The 17439-nt window shown below is 40.2% G+C and overlaps 1 protein-coding gene across 1 annotated transcript in view; it reads left to right on the plus strand.

Annotated features, from left to right (window-relative positions):
* Positions 1-1163: 1163 nt before the first annotated feature.
* Positions 1164-17439, plus strand: part of LOC140191926 (caveolae-associated protein 1-like) — a 55169-nt gene continuing 38893 nt past the window's right edge. Inside the window, exon 1 of the mRNA XM_072249810.1 lies at positions 1164-1860. Within this exon, the coding sequence (XP_072105911.1) occupies positions 1396-1860 (465 nt within the window). The 5' untranslated portion in view covers positions 1164-1395. The remainder of the gene's footprint in view (positions 1861-17439) is intronic.

Genomic DNA, 17439 nt, shown 5'->3' on the forward strand with positions numbered 1-17439 from the left:
CAAGATGCTTGAATTGCATTAAGAAGTATCTGATCACTGAGTGTATGTTCATGATCTTCTGCTGCTATGGCCCATCCATTTCAAGGTTCGATGCGTTATGTGTTCAGAGATGCTTTCTGCACACCATTGTTGTAACACGTGCTTATTTGAGTTACAGTCAGCTTGAACCGGTCTGGCCATTCTCCTCTGACCTGCCTCATTTTCGCCCACAGATCTGCTGCTCCCTGAATGTTTTTTGGTTCTTCACACCATTTTCTGTAAACTCTAGAGACTGTTGTACATGGAAATCTCAGGAGATCAGCGGTTTCTGAGAAATGCAAACCACTTTGTCTGGCACCAGCAATCATTCCACGATCAAAGTCACTTAGATTGCATTTCTTCCCCCATTCTGATGTTTGGTCTGAACAACAACTGAACCTCTTGACCATGTCTGCATGCTTTTATGCATTGAGTTGCTGTGACATGATTGGCTGCTTAGATATTTGCATTAATAAGCAAGTGTACAGGTTTACTTAATAAACTGGGCACTGAGTGTAATCAAGCAAAGAAAGCATTCTCCATGTTCTGCACTCACTCTGATGCTTTGCATAAAGACATCATTAAAAAGATTCCCTTTTGCATCTAGTCCTACGTGCTTGATGTCATTTTAGCATGCTGATTCAAAGAAAAACCTCTTTCGGGAATTGTTTCCAGCTGTTTCTAGCCTGCTTCATGTGCAGAATGTTCCACAGATGAGAAGTGTTATCATCTTCAGAGAAATGCAGATAATAGTGAGAATCTACTGTACATGCAGATTTGTGCTCATTCTGCTAAGTATGGAAATTGATGTTAACTGCTGCTGAATTTTACTGTCTGTACTAGAAACTGCCTTTCTTTATAAAGCAAAATAGCTTAGACTAGTAAATTTACTACAGCTGTCCCTTTGTATGAGTAGGCATGCGTAGCTGGTTTGTGCAGCAGTCTGTTTTGAAGCCGGATTCATCCAGCAGTATTTCCAGAGTCTGCATGCAAAGTGTAGAGCCCAATTCTCTGAACATTCCTATCTTAGGTCTGGGATTTTTTCTTTGTTGGCAGTGTGCATTCCTCATTAGATTTGCCTGTGCTTGCATTGGAAGCCTTCAACTCCCTCCCAACTATTCAAACAATTTAAGGAGGGGGCTGGCATGAACTCCAGCAGTCTCGCTCTGTGCAGCTAGGTGGAGTAGCTGATGTCCTTTTAAACTTGCAGATTTTTTTTTGGACACTTCTTGAGCAGCTGTGTAACTGGAGTGAGAGCACATACGTACAGGCTCCTCTCTCTCTCTCTCTCTCTCTCTTCACGGGACTGGCTTCCATCCCAGCACAGTGAACCTAGGTTCAATCAGTATTTTCAGTCCTAGTTTGACATTTGCAACCATGGCAGACATCATGCAGACTGAAGAGCAGGAGCAGGAGCAGGAGCAGGAGCAGGAGCAAGAGCAGGAGTGGGAGCAGAACATCCCTGATGTCCCGGAGCCAGAGAAGCAGAAGGAGAGCTCAAAGCCAGACCCTCAGTTCAATGGCGTGCTGGTGCTCACTCTCCTGGACAAAGTGGTGGGCATGGTCGATCAGATCCAAAGCAGCCAACAGCAGCTGGAGCAGCGGCATCTGGAGATGGAGAACGCCGTCTTCACCATTCAGAACGAGCTGAGCAAGCTCACCAAGTCGCAGGCAACCTCCAGCAACAGCGTCAACAAGATGCTGGAGAAGATTCGGAAAGTCAGTGTCAACGTCAAGACCATCAAGCACAACATGGAGAAGCAGGCAGCGCAGATCAAGAAACTCGAAGCGAATGAGGCCGTGCTACTGAAACGGAATAACTTCAAAGTAATGGTTTATCAGGTAAGATGTTTGCTGATTTGAAGAGTGTGTGTGTGTGTGTGTGTGTGTGTGTGTGTGTGTGTGGGGGGGGGGGTGGGGGTGGTTTGCGATGAGAGTTCGTGCATGTATCTAGCCATCAAAGAGTCTATTTTCACCTGAGGCTTACTGTTTTAATGTTAATAAAGAGTAATCACAGTAAACTTCATTCAGAAGTAGACAAGAATGGGGTGGGATTGCTTCTTATCTGGGATGAGAGCTAACTGTATCTGTACTGTGAGGAATGCTGATCGATAACCTCTTTGGTGTAACAAGTTACTCGAACTATTTTCACAGCGACCTCCCCGGCGTATAACCAGACTCCAGTTTGCACTCAAATAAAGCTCAGGTCCTCACTGCGCATCAGACAATTCAACTTAAGATGCGAAGAGCAGTGAGCAAATTATAAGTTGGGAGATATTGTCTGGTATTGTCTGTCTCTGTATTAGAAGCAATTATTTCCAATCTTATTAAAGGGAAACTCTAAAGGTGTTCTAAGGTGGCTGCTTCACTTAGCATCACTAATATAGCATACTGAGGGAACTCTTTCCAAAATACCTCAAACATCTATTTCTGCACAGTTATCTTGCCTACATGTTAGTAATTGGTGCTGCAATAAGGATATTGCAAATATTTTTTCTTGGCTAGGAATATATTTTCAGTCAATCTGATGCAGACTAGAAATCACATGTAATATTAATGATAAAAGAATCAAATTTCACAGCCTCTATGTTGAGTTTTGCTCCTGCACATCAGTAAAAGGGAAATACTTGTCCATGTCCAGCACAACTTCAGTTAGAGAGTGGCAGAGGGCAGATAGTGGGAGTGGGAGTTGTCCGCAACTGACAGCAATGCTTGATCTGGGAGGGGCCCAAAAAAAAAGGATAAAAATATTAAGGAATTCAGGTGTAACTCAGGTAGTTTTGTTAAACATTTCCTCAGGTTTATTCCTTAAAACATCCAAAGCCTTTGAGAAGCAGTCAAACAAACTAAACTTAACATGCTGAAATTCAATTTTAACTTTTATGGAATTCAAAAAATTTAAAATTAAAATTAAGGGAAATAAAAGTGAGTGTGGCCGTAGGATTTATTCGCGGGGGTGTAGACTATGAAAGAAAAGGATTGTTAAATTGGTGCAAGGCATTTATTGGATCACAGTTAGAGTATCGTATGGGGTTCTGTGCGCATCTCTGATAGGACTGATAACTGAGCCCGGAAATGACCTGTGAAGATTCACTTTCTTGCTATCAAAAATATAAGATTGTAGTTATGAAGGAAAGCCCAGAAACCAGGAGTTTCATCAAAGTTTAAGAGAGAAAGTAATAATATCTTTTAAAATGGCAAAATATTTTGAAATGCAGCAATGCAAAAGCTTGTTTTCAGTGTTTTGATAAATCCTCAACTCTGAACATATACTTAGACATATCAGAGAAGGGAAATGGAAGAAATTGGACAAGTAAGCAAATATAACTCCTTTATTCAAACAGCTTTTGACATAGCATAAGGAGAAAAAAAAAGACCATTTAAAAGAAACAGCATGCTTATGTGGATAGGGCGGAAAGGAAAGGAGAATGCAATTGGATAAGACAACTTAGAATATGCCAGGCAACTTCTTTCTGCACTTTAACTTTTCAGATTATTAGCTTGTGTGAAGCTCACAAAGTAAACAATATATATATGGTAATAATAAATGCAGCAATAGAGATAGTGATGGGTGGGAAGCAGAATGGCACAAACTACAGTAATGCAAACTGAAGTATTGCAGAAAGAAACCTTAATGCGACAATAACAGAAGAGGTAAGATTAAGGGTTTGAGAATATGTCATCACCAAGTGGAAAGGGGATTTGAAAGAGCTGGCTTAACTTGGATGATTTCCTTGCATTTGTACTTTTGATTTATAAAGACAAACTCTGAGACAAATACCTGTACCCGTTCGTTAATGCAAATATCTAATCGGCCATTCATGTGGCAACAACTTAACCCATAAAAGCAAGCAGACATGGTCAAGAGGTTGAGACCAAACATCAAAATGTGGAAGAAGTGTAACCTAAGTGACTTTGACTTTGGTGCCGGACAGGGTGGTTTGACTATGTCAGAAACAGCTAATCTCCTGGGATTTTCACACAGAGTCTCCAGAGTTTACAGAGAATGGAGAGAAAAGCAAAAAACATCCAGTGAGCGGCAGTTCTGTGGGCAAAAATGCCTTGGTAATGAGAGAGGTCAGAGGATAACGGCCAGACTGGTTCAAGCTGACAGGAAGGTGACAGTAACTCAACTAACCACACGTTACAACGGTGGTGTGCAGAAGAGCATTTCTGAATGCACAACACATCAAACCTTGAAGTGGATGGGCTACAACAGAAGACCACAAACATACACTCATAGCCACTTTATTAGGTGCAGGAGGTACCTCATAAAGTGGCTTCTAAGTGAAAATTTCACATTTTTGTTGCCACATATACGAAGTTTTGTGTCAATGCAGATAGCAACAAAGAAAAACCATTTACATTAGCCTATGAGAACACACCAGCAGTTCATTAACATCTGCCAGAAAAAATTACCAACTGCAGGAAATAACTTCTAATTGTTAACAGTTTGTAGGTATTTGCAACTATCCCCTAACAGGCCAAGTTGGGACGTACCTATTCACAGTTATACTTTACGTAATCTTGAAAACAATACACTTACTTTTGTTATTTGATGATAGGATCTCTTCCATTGATGAGGGGAGCCCAAAGCCCAGAGTTGTAGATATCACATAATTGTCAATAGAGAATCAAGAATCACTCCTTAATTTAGAAAACTGTGGAGACTGCGACATGGGGAGTACTTGTGATGATTAGTGAAGATAGATTTCCACATGAGCTAAATAAGATCATATGGCAGAAAATTGGGATCTGTTTGGGTATAAAATTAAAACTTGCACACTCTGCTCTAACAGCAGTCAGTCCAAATCTAACCCCTGCCCAGCGCTGTTTTAACTTCTCCACAGCCAATCTGACTCAGAGGCATTTGCAAAAAAGTGGGAAAAAAATCCCATTTTCTATGTCACACATGCACTGCAACTGATGAAGAGCAGAATGCACATGCAGTAAAACTCAGTATTTAATCATGACCTGGATAAAATACTGGACCAGGTCAATATGGGATGACTGGACCTAACCTAAACCTAACCCGGTGCATATTGACACATGCTGAAGGCTCCGGTTGTCCAGCTACTCTCCAGTCAAAAGAACTAGAAGGGCAAGTTCAGGAGTATAAATTAAGATAGGAAAGGATTCTGTGGAACAAACAGCAGCACAGAATTGTTGGGATGAATGTTCAGTTGACATCCAGCAATGTAATTCCTTCCACATCATCAAATCTCACCAGAGTCTTATAAAGTCCCACACAACCCTAGAGCACAGCAATTTTAACTGTACCTATTCAGTTGTACCCTCAGCTTTCCTGTATGATCTATACTCACCTTGCTTAGAAATAGCAGAGTGTACATAATAATCAGTAATATTTATTGTATAATACGTTCTTGGTTAAACTTGGTTTTGGCTTGATTTTTTTAAAGTCTTATTGGGACTGAAAGAGTTCAAAAGAGCTGCTGGAGCTTTGTCAGAATCCATAAAAAACACATGTGAGATTCTTTTCCGAAATTTGCACACAGCCAGTCCCCATTTCAGCAATGGCTTTATTTTATATGACTGCTGATGATGCAGAGTCTGCAGTCCTTCAAAATTTTATTGGAGAAAACACACTGTTCCAGAGAAAAAGATTGGGCTGAACGTGCAGTGATTTTCATCTTTTGGACTTAGGCTCAGTGGGAGTGGGAGTTTGCTTCAGATTTCTTTGCTCCCTCTGTGTCACTATAGACAAAAGGGATTAATGTACTGCTATGGAGAAAAGAATGTGCTGGGTTTGGACATAACAGCAAGATTGGAGCCAAGCTTTAAAACAAGGGCCTAAGTCAGACACCCACCTTCAGCAGAGATGCCAAAACATCCCGCTTAAAAGTCAGTTTACTATGGCCTTTCAATCTAACAATTCTTTCATTAACCTCTCTTGCCACATTGAACAATCCACCCAATGCCTTGAAGAGAGAATGAGCGTTGCTGCCTTCACACAGGATTTTCTGTGACTGTTGACCAAGTTGAATGTGATAAACTTTCAGAGACTAAAAGTATCAAAAGGTAATGGTGAAGGGTAGGAGCTGAGGTAGATAAGCAACCAATGTTTTATTGAATGGTGGATAGATCTAAGCTGTTTTGCAGTCTCCACCTACAATTTCTTATGTGCTTGTTATCACAAGCCTCAGCTTCTGAACCATGCAGAGAATTATTGTACCATTTGCACTGCTGGGGTTATGAAGGTCCCCAGCTTACTCCAAGTACTCGTGTTTGCAGATGGAACATCAGGACTGAGCCTGTCCCTTGTGACAGAGCCGGTGATTATCCGAGTCAGATACATTCATATCCCCTGGTCTGCCCTGATAATTGAGAGAACAAACTGACACATTACTGTGATCTGAGATGCGGGACTCTTCCCACTTTATTCTGGATGCCTTTGAAAACAATCGCTCAGAAGCATTGGTTGGTCTAAGCTCAAAAGTTGTGAGCTAGGATTTCTGCACAGAGGGTGGTAATTGCATGGAATGAGCTGTCAGAGGAAGAGGAGAGGCAGATACAATTACAGTATATGAAAAGTATGTGGACAGGTACTGGATTGAAGAGAAGTAGAGAGACACAGTCCTTATATGAGCAAATGTGACAAGCGTAGAAAGACATCGCAATGAGCAATCTGAGCTTTGAAAGTTTCTGTGCTGTATACTGTATCTGTTTAACTCTAAGACTAACCTGCGGGGAGATAACTGTTCTTTGCTGGTGTGGTATGGTAAAAGCTAGTTGACCAATGAGAAATGTCCCTAAGTTGTGTCCTTTGCAAACCTGTTCTAAAGCTCACAATTAGCAACAAAAGTTATTGGGAATAGTCAGCAGATGTGGAGAGAAAAACAATGAGGCAGAAGGGAGGAGAAAAGGGAAAGTGTGTGATACGGTAGAGAGTAGGGAAACTTGAACCTCACAACTGAAGGTGCTACTGGCTGAAAGAAGGGGATAAGGTGTGCCTCAGGAAGGGTTCAGGAGGAGAAGCTGAAGGAAACCTGAAATACCAGGAAAGAAAGATCAATCTGAATGCTGGAAGTAAGAAATACAGGACTAGGATTGCTGACTTTTTAAATCTGTTACAGGTTGCTTCAATTTATTCTTAAATTCTCTGGATTTAGTTATTAGTTAGAAGTAGAATGATTATAATAAATGTTATGAAGAGATGTGTTGAAGTCAACTCACAAGGAGTTGCCACACTCTGATGTATTCTTGGACTGTCCTCCCACATGGGAATCAGGGAGTTGGACTTGCCATTATTTACATTTTTGGATGGTGAGCACCCACTCTCAGCTGGAAGAGCCCCAATGAAAATCATCCTTCACATAGTCTACCAATGAGCAGGAGTAAGCCATAATCTCCCTTGGAACTGTTCCACCATTCAATTAAATCATGGTTGGGTTCACCTTAGTATCAACGCAAGTTTCCCTGTATGATCCTGGATTTGCCTATATTCCAAGAATCTATCTGACTTGACTGTACATGGTTACTCACTATGCATGGTTCTGTCATGAAAAATGTTTAAAATATTTAGTGGCGGAGAAAGTCTTCTGTACCTGGAATGGCACGTTAATCTTCCTCATCTAAAGTATCTTCAAGGGCTTACCAGTGTAAAATCCTATTATATAAAGGGGTCCAGGGCATAACTGAAGCAATCTAGCATGGTCAACATGCTCAAAGACCTTTTTTTCTGCTCAGTCAATCATTGTAGTGTGAGTGCGCTCAGTGGGTTGGGGTCTGGGTAGTGCAGGTTGGGAAGCTCAAGGGAGCTAATGTTGTTGGGGTGATGGGGGAAGCTGATGATTTTACCAGTTCTAATACAAATTAGGACCTTTATAACAAAGCCTTGGGTGAAGGTGAGCTGAGGTTTGCAGATTGTAGATTGTGGGATACCAGCAGAAAGTGAGAAGGAGGAGTCAACCATGGGCAATGTATTGTAGAACACAGGACAAAGTATTGTAGAAGTCATGGTAGGCAATCTCACAGGTGGCAATATTGGTGTCACAGACAATATCAGTTTGCAAACAGCCTGATGTAGTTTTTGATGGTTACCTGGATACCATGGCTAGAGAGGAAGCAAGGTAGTGACAGCAAAAGAAGACCGAAAAAACTATGATGCAGTTTCACCAATAAAACAGCGAATGAATGAGAAAAAGAGTGAAATTCAGTGCTGGTAGTTATGTGACTTGTGATCTTGGATCAACCAATCATTACAAACCTCCATAATTTTTCTTTCTGACTGAAGTTAATGCAAAGTATGTACATGAAATAATGAAAAGGCCCATAAAGACAACTAACAAGTTGCTACTTATGTTGTTCTATCCCTAAAGCTGAATTTCACTCATTCATGCTCATTTCAACCCTCTGCCCTTACTCTTAACCCCCAATCACTGAGTATTCCAAATGTATATTAAGTTACATACCAAGTGAAGCATTTGCGAGTTTTGATGACTGGTGGGTTACAGTACTGTGCAAAAGTCTTAGGCACCCCAGATTTTTTATATGGTTTCGGATAGTATGGCCTCCATATAGGCCTGATCTCAACATTATTGAGGTTGTCTGGAATTACCTGGAGGGACAGAAGCAGAACTGTGGCAAGTTCTCCAAGATGCTTGGAACAACCTGTCAGCTGATTTTCTTATACAACTGCATGACAATGTACCTAAGAGAATTGATGCAGATTTAAAGGCAAAGGGTGGTCACACCAAATATTGATTTGCTTTAGTTTTTTACTGTTCACCACTCTTTATAGTAATTTTTTGGATTTTTAGAAACTTTTCATTTCATTATTTTTGAAAGCATCTTTGCTTTACAGGATTTTTTACATGTGCCTAAGACTTTTGCACAGTACTCTATATTGATTGATGCACCCACTTCTTCGCTTCCCACAGAAGTGAACAGATTTTCTTTGGTTCCCTCAATTGTAAATATCATCTGTCATTTTGGCCATAAGTGAGGTTTCCTTTCAACAGCTAGGTTATAATAAAACAAGATAATAGATTTATTTCAGAGGCTCACTCGCCTCAAGGCTTGGCATTGGATTAATCTGCAATAAAGACCCTCGGACAATACTGAAGAGGATGGTAACATTATGCACATCTGTTGTGTTGATCCTTTTAAATTGTTTCACATTATTATGCAGATGCTATTAATAAGTTACCAAGCTCTTCAGTTCAGTGTCCAAGGATTTTTCAATCCTTAATTGCTAAAAGCTAACTTAGGAAACCAAGTCATAAGAAAGTTATGCAACTATAATTAACTTTTTCCTTTTATGGATGGATTAGTATGTGTGTTTGATTTTATATATGTGTATATATATATCTACTGTATGCGCAAGATTGCATTTGTATTTATTGTAGTAAATGCTTAAGTCAAACTGATTTATTTGTGTACTTTCTGTGTTTGTTAGGCTATACTGTATGTGTTTATATGGTTATTGAACTACAGTATATATGATGTTGTTACTACTCTGGCAGATTGGATATTTGTGGGATTTTGCATAGTTGCTGGAATGTGTAGCTGTAAAGTGACATATGTCATACAGATGATATGTCAAACGCATATGATCCATCAGACATGCACAAATACATGGGTCCCAAAAAATGAGCTAACAGAGAAACAAAGACACACAAACGCACAATGCAAAATAGTGCACATTAGCTATATACTGAAGATTCAACAAATATACAGAAATACACCCGATCCAATTGACATACAGTATATCATCCAGTAGGAACATGCACAAGATGCAAAAGACAGGCTCTCTCACACACACATGAACTAACAGATGCACAGAAAGACTCAATTCAACAGATACAGATACACTAAAATACAAACAAGCAAACAGACACATAAAACTTCACACGCGACCCAACAGGAACACAAGGCACTATCTTATAGATAGGCGAACAGACACTCTGCAGCAGACGCACAGAAGCACATTAACTTACAGACACATGTAAGCAGATACATAATTTCAGAGACATACATTTATTCATAATTTTATTGCTCGGAGAAAACAATTTCTTTATTGTGTTGAAAGCTTTCCCTACGTAACGACAGTAAAAGCACTTCAAAAATAATTCATGCTGGAGATGTTACAACTTGATAATATGTCAGAAACTTGCAAGTATTATAAAATATACCACGTTCTATGGAGAGATTAAGGGAATGGAATGTTCTTCAGGAGCTGAGGTGCAGACTGCAATAACAGCCGGGCAGTAAGTATTGGGACTGGTTCGTTCTTTCAGCTCGTCTAAGCAGTGGTGTCTGCTGCCTGACGCAATGCAATAAACTGATTTATTCAGTTATTTATCAGGAGACTTTAATTTTAAAAAATAAATTAGATGTCTTGTCAGATTGGTTTATCCTTAATAAAGCAGCATCATGCTGGATATCATAGTCAGAATCAAGGCATTTCTGAATACTTAATCCTTATGTCAAGATTGTTTCAGGCTTCTTGTTTGTGAAGTTTCCATGCAGTCAGATTGTGAAAAAAATATACTCAACAAAAATCCACTGAAAGTGTCTTCTACCTTCTCACCAGAATTTGAACCTATAGTCTTTGTGTGAGAGCATTTACAAAGCTGTATTCATCTCTATGCATTCTTATTTTGTGACTTTTGTTTTTACGATGGTAGCTTGGCTGCAGTCACAAAAATGTTAGTCATTACTGAGTCAGAGATTCCCAGAGAGTCATTGGACTGTCGAGCAAGCTTGAGAAGTTGGTGCCAATTTATGGGCAGTTTGAAGATTAAATAAATGGGTGTGTGCCTAGTTTTGAGATAGAGTTCACTTAGCTCACCCTAATGGTGTGTTTGAGTTGGTCAATTCACCATCCTTCAACATAAAGTCAAAATCCCCTCAGGTCACCCATTCATAAAGGAACTCCCATCTCTTCTTTCTCCTATCTTTTTCCAGTCATGTCTTCAAGCAAGTAGCTGGAATCAGTTACACAATGTTTGTCAAAGCTGAAAATTAAGGCTTGCACTTATTCAAACAGGGTCAGGCAGTACACAACTATTACTTATTTAGGAACATGTTAGTGATATGTGGTTCTTTTTGTAAGATTTATTTCCATCTTGTACTTTTCAAAGTTTGCTATGTATACTTGTTCTCTTACCTCGGGCACAGACCGGATTGCTAATGCTAGACAGAAAATGATGTTCCATAACTGGATCCTACATCTAGAATTAGTCAAGGTGTAATAGAAACATACATGACCCAAGTAGTCACTGGATCGCAATACAACAGTGAATAACCTCTGCAATCTCTGACCCTCCAGTTCAATATTGATACCAAGGCCTTCAGCTGCTTGGTGCATGATGTTTGGAATTTTCTCTCTATTGCTCTTTCCATTAAAGAGTTCCACAAATCTGAGCCTCTAGTTACGTAGCTCAGTGCCACATTCTGAAATTTTCTGTTGAAAACAGCAGATGCTGGAAATATGAGATAAAACCAGCAAATGCTAGAGACACTCAGTAGATCAGGCAGCATCTGTGGGAAAAGAGTTAACATTTCAGGTCTCTGTTAATGCTTCCAGCATTTGTTGTTCTTATTTCAGAGCTATATTTTACTCAATTGCATTCCTGTGAACATTTTACTGCATAGAAATCCTTATAAAAATAAAAGTTGATGTTTGTGGTAGACTTAGTGATGGGTGACATAACATATTGGCTCATTTTTCTTACACCATTAGTGCAGCCTGACAGCTGTGCATCGTGTAACATGTTGTACTCCTTTTGTCTTTGTTATCACCAGCAGACTACTGCCATAACCCAATAACCACTACTTATCCCCATGGCAATCCCGGTCTCATCCCATCACAGATACTCCTATTTTCCAACTCATCTCTCCAATGCAGCCCCAAACCACCCCCGCTGCCCTCCACAAAGTAAAAACAACTTGTTTTTCTGTTCTAGCAACCTTAAATCATTAACTTCTCTCTCTCTCCACAGGTGCTGCCTGGCTTACTTAGTAATTCCATTATTTCCTGTTTTTACTCTTGACTTGTACTTTGTAGATGGTGGAATGTTTGGGGAGGATATCAGGAAGTGAGTCACTCACTTCAGGAGCCCTGATTTTTAGTTAATTATAATATTAGGATATTGTTGTTGAACAGTTCGGTGGTGTCGAGACATTTGAACATCAAAAAAGAGCAGATAGATTTTCTCTTGTTGCTGAAGAAATGTTCTGTTTTAAGTTGGCGACAGGAAGCCACCTCCAGTGAAAAGATGCATTGTCTAGCTGATGTACCCCTTTCTTTGCTATAATTACTTGTATTTCAAAATAAAGAGCACATTCCTTCATTTATTTTAGACACTATCGCAACCAATCATTATGATGATCTGGCGGGAAAGTGGAATGAAGGTAGATTAGCCATGATCTTATTGATTGAAGGAGCTGGCCGTGTCCTGTGTTGTTTCCAGATGTTGATGGATCTCCCCTCTCCTTTCACCATTTCTATTTAGATTGCCAATTTCCAGGTTTGTAAGCTTGTTTTCTTCCTGTCTGAGTTTATAGAATTGGGTAGTTTAGGAACAAAATTTATTCAAACTCACTCCTTTAAGTTCCCTTTTGGCTTCAGGGAGCCTCTTTCATATCATAGATAAGGACATCTATCAAATCTCTGTTTTTGTGGGGTTTGTAGACTGGTACAGACTTGTCCAGATAAAAGTCTGCATAATCCAAACATAACACTGAGCCACATTTAAAAATTCCGATGTATTATACTCACTGACTTGCCGGTACACAGATTTCCATCTAAACATTGTAGGTCATGGCAAACTGTTAAACATTTACCTGGTTTCAACTACAAAATAGCATTGAAAAATCAACAACAAAGTAGGACAGAGTCCAGTATTGTTACCGCAGCCTTTGTCATCAACCTGTATGGTTCAAAAAAAACTTCGTTTCCTTACAATGTATGAGGCCACTTGGCCCATTAAGTACGTGCCAGCTCTCAGATAAATTCCATCAAACTTTTTTTCACATACTTCCCTGTAACCCATAATCAATCCACCATTCCCACCACTTCATCCTGATTTTCCTATCATCCACCCACATTTGGGGATTTTTAAAGTAATTTATTAACATACCAACTTGCATGCCTTTGGAAAGTGGGAGGATACCAGACACCCGGGGAAATCCATTTGGTCACAGGGAAAATGTAGAAACTCCCCATATGAACAGTACTGGAGGTCAGGTTCGAACCTGAACTGCTGGTGCGGTGAAGTAGCAATGCGAACTGCCAAGAAACTGTGCCTCCCACAATTGTAAGCTGCCAGCAGATTCCATGCAGAAGCACCAGATTCCGTCTGACTCCATAACCACTACTTCATCTGTTTACTGATATAGGCCAGTTTATTTAGGTGTTTTATATCACGGATTTTGTAGGTTATATGCTTGTCTCTTAGGTTTGGGCACTGGTGTAAACATGCCAGGGTAAAGAGGAATCAGCTAGCAAGGCTGATAATGTAATCTCTGGCACCAGTTGCCACGTCTCTTTCTTCTCCTTCACCATTTCCATCTGCCTATCACCCCCACACTCCCCCTACTGGTTCCCCTCCCCACCTCCTTCCCTTTATTCAATGCTTCACCTTCCTCTCGTATCAGACTCCATCATCTTCAGCTCTTTGTCACTTCCATCCCCATCAATCACCCCCCAGCTTCTGACGACTTCCCACTCTCCCCTTACTGCTTCTGCATATCTACCCCTCCTCCTATCACCTGGATCTACCCATCACGTGCCAGCTGTTGATCCAACCTTTCTCTCCTCCCTTTATATGGGTTACTTCCTCTCCATCTTTCAAACCAGGTGAAGGATCTCAGTCTGAAACATCAACTGTCCATTTTCCTCAGCAGATGCTATCTAACACTTTCAGTTCCTTTAGCTTTTGTGGGTTGCCCCTGATAATGTATTTGTTGTCTTCAGCCATTCCAAAGTTAAATCTTATATGTTCTACTTAGGTGGATCAGTGTTTTACTATCTCAAGACCCCTCTGGAGGTCTAAACATACTAAGGGAGTAGTAAACACGCACAACACGCTGGAGGAACTCAGCAGGTTGGGCTGCATCCGTGGAAACAAACAGTCAATAAACAGTTGGAAGATTCCCATTCCGGTGAAATGATCCAGCCAGGTTGAGACACAAGCAAAACACAATAGAATCAATGAAAGACCACACCCAAAAGGTTGGACAACAAGCAATGTGCAAAAAAAAACAAACTGTGCAAATACAAAAACAAAGTGAAAAAGTAATAATAATAGTAAGAAATAAGTAATTAATAAATATAGAGAACATGAGATGAAGAGTTCTTGAAAGTGAGTCTATGGTTGAGGGAACAGTTCAGTGATGGGGCAAGTCAAGTTTTGTGAAGTCATCCCCTCTGGTTCAAGCATCAGATCCTGGTTTTGGATCATAAATCCCCCCTTTAAGACTTCTTCACAAGGTAGTTCAAATGTTCTCGTGATTCTTCAGTTTGTGATAGCCAATTGACTCAAGACTTGACAGCTGTCGTCGTTGTTCCTGTAATCCTGGGTTCACAAATATATTTATATTATAATTGAAGTGTTTAACATAACAAACAGAGACTGGACAGCTGCTGCACTATTGAAGATTTCATCCTTCAGATGACATAGGCCATATCTGCCTCTTAGGTTGATGTTACTTTTCCAAACAGTGTCCAGCTAACATTCATCTAGCATTGACTACTAACAGATTATCATTTAGGCAAATAAACAGATTATAATTTTATTATCTATTTGTACATGGCATGCTGGCATTATTGACAAGGTGAGCATTTATTGCCCATTCCTAATTCCCCCAGAAAAATTCTGTTACGCTTCTTGTATTTCCTGTGATTGCCCACAAGAAAGTGAATCTCAGGGTTGTATATGGTGACATACATTATAGATTCTTCAATAATAAATTTACTTTAAACTTTCAAGAAGTAGAAGATATGGTTCATCCATTCAATTATGTGGATCCAGTCTGTGGCAATCCTTCTAGTACATTTTCCTCAGGATTGTGAAGGCCAACCTGTTTAGCCACCTCTTGCCATTTCTCAAGTAAGAGACCATCCCGTATCTGCCTCCACTTTCAGCTCCATATTAAGTTTCTTTCTGGTCTCGACCATAACCCCCTTAGGTTGGAGGAAAACACTAGCACCATACTTGAAAACTACACACTGAGCACTGGTTCAAAGGGAAGCACACTGCAGTTAGCTCTTTAGGGAACCTGTGGTTGAGTAAGAATATAGTAGTGAGCTCTTATTCACGCATACAGGTTTATATCAACAGTTTCCTGCCACCGAGTCAGAGGTTTTACAGTAGCTTAGTGGTAAGCACGATGCTTTACAGTACCAGCGACCCAGGTTCAACTCCCACTGCTGCCTGTAATGACTTTGTTCTCCATGTGACCACGTGGGTTTCCTCCAGGTACAAAGTACAGTACAAAGACGTAACGGTTGGTAGGTTAATTGGTCATTACAAATTGTCTTGCGATTAGGCTTGGATTAAATCAGGAGTTGCTGGGAGGATAGCTTGAAGGGCAGTAAGGGCCTACTTCGCGCTGTATCTCAATAAGTAAATAAAGTCATATTTTACCGTAATTATAAAAGTAGTAGATATTAACTGGTTTCTGAGCTTGGTCATTCCTCTAAAAGATGCAGACTTGGGGATATTCATGAAGGTATAGGTCTAACATCCATACCCGGTCCTGTCCTCAATCATTCTAAAATACTGTAAATCATTTCCGCCCAATCATTCTAGAGCCAGCCATAATATTCCCCAATGCTCACACCTTCCAGAATCACTGGCGTTGTCATGAAATTTGTTAACTTAGCAGCAGCAGTTCAATGCAATACATAAATATAGAAGAAGAAGAAGAAATAAATAAATAAATAATCGATTACAATATGCATATATTGAATAGATTTTAAAAACGTGCAAAAATAGAAATAATATATATTAAAAAAGTGAGGTAGTGTTCACGGGTTCAATGTCCATTTAGGAATCTGATGGCAGAGGGGAAGAAGCTGTTCCTGAATCGCTGAGTGTGTGCCTTCAGGCTTCTGTATCTCCTACCTGATGGTAACAGTGAAAAAAGGGTATGCCCTGGGTGCTGGAAGTTCATAATAATGGACGCTGCCTTTTTGAGACACTGCTCCTTGAAGATATCCTGGGTACTTTGTAGGCTAGTACCCAAGATGGAGCTGACTAGATTTACACCCCTCTGCAACTTCTTTCAGTCCTGTGCAGTAGTCCCCCTCCCCCTGACCAATACCAGACAGTGATGCAGACTGTCAGAATGCTCTCCACACTACATCAATTGCTTGCATTGATTATCTGGATGCTGTTCCTCACCCATATACAGTGTTTATCTCAAAATCATCTAGCCGATTTTCATCAATAGCCAATCTCTGTGCAGTGTCTCAAAGTATATTTTTCAATCACGGCATAGCAGAATAGTTTCTTCCTTTCCTCTCCTTTACAGACATGAGACAACTATTCTAGCAAACAGTTAGACTTCACACTTGACATGGTTTTTTTGGGGTAATGCCTGAGAAAATTAGAAAATCCTACTCTTCTATTTTCTTTGGATATGGTGCAACAACCCATTAACGGACTCCAGTTCCAACAAATATTTCCTCTGGTTCAATAAGCAAAGCCACGGTCCAGCTCTTGCGTTCCAGATTTGTCCTCTATTATTCACCAGGCCCTCCCTCTCTAGTGGAAATGTGCATGACTAATAAATCCCAGAGCCAGTCCTTTGCATAGACTCACTTACAGCTGCAGATCCCATCCAAGAGCAGTCTATTTGTAGCCTGGCTCAGGCTCAAGTGATTCATTGGGGTCTGACAGATGGTATTTGCTGCTCATGTGAAAATTAATATCAACAGGAATTTGCATCCCGTTTATTTCAGTGATCAAAGACAGAAGTATTAGTGGGGGAAAGCAATTTTGAAAATGAACGTGTAAATGTAACTGTGCAAAATATTCGGGCACTTAGCACCACATTTTCTGAAAAGGAAGTGTTCAGACTCACACCCAATTTCCATTGTTGTTAGTAAAACAATGAGCAACAGGGGACCTCACAGACCAGTCAGCGAACAGGCCCCTGCGTGCAGTGTTGTTTCCTATTCTGAGAGAGTTTTCAGTTGGTCGCCATAACACTGTGGCACAGCTCCTATTACAAGCTGTGGAAAAAAAACAGGCTGATTAAAAGCTAAACAATCAATTCCTCTCTGAAGTAACTTGTATTTTCCAACAAAACACTTGCCTGTTCCTGATATTGTTCTTTTAAGGAATGTACCCTTTCATTCTTGCTCATTAAATAAAGGGTTTGTACTTTGTTTCTTTGTGGCTGCTTAGTTTATCTTTGAAATGCAGGATCATGTGGAAGCCAGGGGTG

This window comes from Mobula birostris, chromosome X (assembly GCF_030028105.1).
Source record: "Mobula birostris isolate sMobBir1 chromosome X, sMobBir1.hap1, whole genome shotgun sequence".
NCBI lineage: Eukaryota > Metazoa > Chordata > Chondrichthyes > Myliobatiformes > Myliobatidae > Mobula > Mobula birostris.